The sequence below is a fragment of the Mus pahari genome, chromosome 9 (genome assembly GCF_900095145.1).
Source record: "Mus pahari chromosome 9, PAHARI_EIJ_v1.1, whole genome shotgun sequence".
Lineage (NCBI taxonomy): Eukaryota > Metazoa > Chordata > Mammalia > Rodentia > Muridae > Mus > Mus pahari.
The window spans coordinates 28358076-28362429 of NC_034598.1; the positions used below are offsets into that span (position 1 = coordinate 28358076).

Genomic DNA, 4354 nt, shown 5'->3' on the forward strand with positions numbered 1-4354 from the left:
CAGGAATAGAAACCCTGACTGAGACACTGGTCTACTCTGTGAGTTCTAAGACAGCCAGGGCTACACAGAGAAATCCTGTGTGAAGAAAATAAACAAAAACTACAAATCACTCTAGCATTCTTTTGCTTTGAGAACATACTCAGAACTTGCTTTTTATTTTTCTTTTTTTTTTACCCCCAGATGGGAAAAAAGTATAGTCCTGAAAAGATCTTGTAACTCATTCCATACACCAGGCTGGCCTCAGAGATCCTACTGCCTCTGCCTTCCAAGTGCTGGGATTAGAGGGACGTGCCACTACCGCCTGGCTGCATTTTCTTATAAATTTATGGGCCAGACGTGGTGACATACAAGTAATCCCAGCGCGTGAGAAGCAGAGGAAAGCGCGTTTTAGGGCCAGCCTGCGCTACACAGTCTAGATAGCAAGAGCCTATATTTAAACAGTTCATTGAGCTGAAGCCTTGTTTTTGTTCTGATAAACAAATACAGGTTTGAATAAGCCCCAGAGACAAGCAATGAAGAGAGTTCTTCTTTCGAAAGACTACACACTCATTGTTGGCATGCCAGGGACAGGGAAGACGACCACGATCTGTGCCCTGGTAAGCTCAGAAACTAAACCTTGCATTGGCTCACTCCTTCCAGAGTTTGTGATGGTTGATCTCACAGCCGCTGTTAAACCTGAGGACCCCAAGGAGAAAGACCAGTCCCGCAGTTAGGCGATTAGCAGGCTGTATTCAGTACTGTATTCAGTACTGGCTAGGTAGATGGGCCCGGGCCAGGTTCACACCCAGGACTCCCAGAGAGGTGCTGAATTAGGTCAGTCCGGTGTCTATAAAGGTCAGACTCACATTCCTCCAGTTGGGGCCCAGCATATATCCTGACATACTTCCTGCCTACATGTCTCTCGCCTCCGTATTATTGAGTGCATCCTGTGTAGATGGGGCAACCAACCTTGTTTATTAAATTGAAAGTGTGTGACTTGTTTTCTTACAACAAGAGCAGCTCCCAGCACTCCAGGAAGTTATCTGTCCCTAGGCCTGTGGGGCTCACAAGTTATTTTAGCCCTCATACTGCTGGATGTTTGCCTAGTATGATGGCTCACCCACCTTTAGTCCCAGCGCTTGAAAGTGGAGACAGGAGAATGGATATGTAAGTTTGAGTCCAGCCTGGTCCACATAGCAAGTTCCAGAGCAGCCAAGGGTGTATGGACCCTGCCTCATCGAAACAAAACAAAAAAAGATGAATTAACTTGGCGTGGTGGTACACACCACTCTGGGGTCAGTATGATTAATAGCATAATAAAAATGCCTTAGACACATGAGATGGGTCAGCAAACTCCTTTCTTGGATTCCAGTCCTTTCTTTTTAAAATTAATTTATTTATTTTACACTTCATATTTTATTTCCCCCCTCCGCCCCCAACCCCCACCTACCCCTCCTCCACCCTTCTACTGCTCCACATCTCATGCCTCCTCCCCACCCCCCATCTCCACGTGGATGTCCCCACCCCCTACGCCACCTGACCTCTAAACTCCCTGGAGCGACCAGTCTCTTAAGGGTTAGGTGCATCACCTCTGAATGAACATAGACCCGGCAGTCCTCTGTTGTACGTGTGTTGGTGGTTGGATTCTAGTCTCTCCGAATGTTGTGGGTGTTTGAAAGCTGTAAGCCTGTTAACAGTTGTAGGTGCTTCCAAGTGATGTTTTCCTCGGCCTTCCATTTCTAGGTGAGGATCCTCTCTGCCTGTGGTTTCAGCGTTCTGCTGACCAGCTACACGCACTCCGCCGTTGACAACATTCTCCTAAAGTTAGCCAAGTTTAAAGTCGGATTTCTGCGCTTGGGTCAGTCTCATAAGGTCCATCCAGGAATCCAGATGTTTACAGAGGAGGAGATTTGCAGATCGAGATCCATTGCGTCCTTAGCCCATCTAGAAGAACTCTATAACAGTCACGTAAGTCAGTCTGATTCTTACTGTGTGTGTGTGTATGTGTGTGTGTGTGTGTGTGTGTGTGTGTGTGTGTGTGTATAGACATCAGAGGACAGTCTGGTATTTCTCAGGTTGAGACAAGATCTGTTTGTCCTGGAGTTTGCCAAGTAAGCTAGGCTGGCTGGCCAGCCATCAAGCCCCTGGGAATCCATCTGTCTCCACAAAAAGTTTTTGTCTGTCTGTCTCATACACCAGGCTAACCTTGAAGTTACTTTGTAGTTAATCTTGCCCTTTGTAGTTATCCTCGCTCAGGAGCTTGGGATTCCATGCCCCCATTCCCCCCTCCATGCCCCCATGTCCCCCCTCCATGCCTGGCTTCCTGTTGAGTTTGGGGGCACTATGCACGTTACGCTCTGGTCCTCTCTTTGCATACATGGCTTTCTGGTCTCTGTAAGTTGCCTTTGTCCTCTTCACAGCATCTCTTGCAGAGCAAGGGACTTAGTAATGTACCAGGTATGATGGTGTGGGTCTGACCTATCAGCTCCCCTGGGAGCTCAGGCTAGCGGTCCCCTCAGACCCAGCAGTTTCAGGCCAACCTGTAAGTTCAGGGCCATCCTGGACTAAGTACATAACAAGAGTTTCTCAAGAAACAAACTATACATGGTTCTGAATTAAATAGAACTGAGAAATCCTTGCTATTGGAGGGGGGCTGGTTTTTATCTTTTTTTTGTTTGTTTGTTTTTGTTTTTTTCGAGACAGACAGGGTTTCTCTGTGTAGTCTTGGCTGTCCTGGAACTCACTTTGTAGACCAGGATGGCCTCGAACTCAGAAATCTGCTTGCCTCTGGCCTCCCAAGTGCTGGGATTAAAGGTGTGCGCCACCACGCCCGGCTGGTTTTGATCTTTTAATTTCAGAAAGAGGCGGGGGCGGGAACCCAAGTACCACCTTTGACATTTGGTAACTGACTTGTTTTCTGTCCTTGTTTGTAGCCTATCGTTGCAACAACCTGCATGGGGATAAACCACCCAATATTTTCCCGAAAAACCTTTGATTTCTGTATTGTGGATGAAGCCTCTCAGATCAGCCAACCCGTCTGCCTGGGCCCACTGTTCTTTTCTCGGAGATTTGTGCTGGTAGGGGACCATCAGCAGCTGCCTCCCCTGGTTCTAAACCAGGAAGCAAGGTGGGTAGATGCTCCTGTCTGTGTCTCATTGCTGTGTCAGGCACTGATCCAAACCGTCCTGGGGGTATTTGGCCTAGAGATTACAGTTCACCACTGAACTGCAGCAGAGGCTGCCGACTGGCTCCCTCCCAGGCTCACAGGGAGCACTGCCGACTGGCTCCCTCCCAGGCTCACAGGGAGCACTGCCGACTGGCTCCCTGCCAGGCTCACAGGGAGCACTGCCGACTGGCTCCCTCCCAGGCTCACAGGGAGCACTGCTGACTGGCTCCCTCCCCGGCTCATGTTCAGCTACCTTTCTCATACAGCCCAGATCCCCCTGTCCGGCAGTGGTACCGTGGGCTTGGCCCTGTTCCTGCATCAGAGAACAATCACAAAACGCCCCACAGACATTCCTATGTGCCAGTTTGATTGAGAAAATTCTTCCTTTGATGTTTGTTCTCTCTTCCCAGTGTGTTTAGTTGGTAACAGTGGGTGGTAGACATTTCATTTTAGTATGTTTGTTTTGTTTCTGACACAGCCTCACTGTGTATCTCCAGCTAGTCTGGAACTTACTTTGTAGACCAGAGATATGCCTGCTTCTGCCTCCCAACCTGTGTGCCCTCACCCAGATTTCGGTTTTGTTTTGTTTTTAAAGATTTATTTTATTTATTATATGTATGCACACTGTTGCTGTCTTCAGACACTCCAGAAGAGGGCGTCAGATCTCATTACAGATGGTTGTGAGCCACTATGTGGTTGCTGGGATTTGAACTCAGGACCTTCGGAAGAGCAGTCTTAACCACGGAGCCATCTCCCCAGCCCTCAGTTTGGTTTTAATAGATGGATTCTGCCATATTATTCAGGCTTGAAGGATCTTTTCTGCCTCAACCCCCCCCCCCCCCAGCCTTAGGCGTCTAGAGAGCTGGGACGGCAGACCTGTGTCACCACCCAGTACTGAAGCTTTAACTGTAGGAACTGGGGATGCGGCTCAGCTCTTAATGTGCTTGCCTGTCGTGCACAGAGCCTTGGGTCCATGAACCAAGCCTAATGCACAGATTTCCAGCACTTGGGAGATAGATGCTGGAGGATCAGAAGTTCAAGGCCATCCACTGCTACCTTTCAAGTTTGTAGGTTGGACTTGACCGCTGTCTCAAAATTTAAAAAAAAAAAAAAAAAAGCCAGTTTTCATTTTAAGCTGTATTTTTGGGAACCAGTGAGAATGCCCAGTGGGAAAAGCCTTTCCCAAGCCCGCAGAGTAAGTTTGATTCC

The 4354-nt window shown here is 48.3% G+C and overlaps 1 protein-coding gene across 2 annotated transcripts in view; it reads left to right on the forward strand.

Annotated features, from left to right (window-relative positions):
• Positions 1–4354, forward strand: part of Dna2 (DNA replication helicase/nuclease 2) — a 29678-nt gene that overhangs the window by 17832 nt on the left and 7492 nt on the right. For both annotated transcript variants that reach the window (XR_003844530.1, XM_021205863.1), the window contains exons 13-15: positions 487–596; positions 1723–1947; positions 2913–3106. Coding sequence is in view for 1 of the 2 variants with exons in the window: in XM_021205863.1 (XP_021061522.1) it covers positions 487–596; positions 1723–1947; positions 2913–3106 (529 nt within the window). In the remaining variant the exon portion in view is untranslated. The remainder of the gene's footprint in view (positions 1–486; positions 597–1722; positions 1948–2912; positions 3107–4354) is intronic.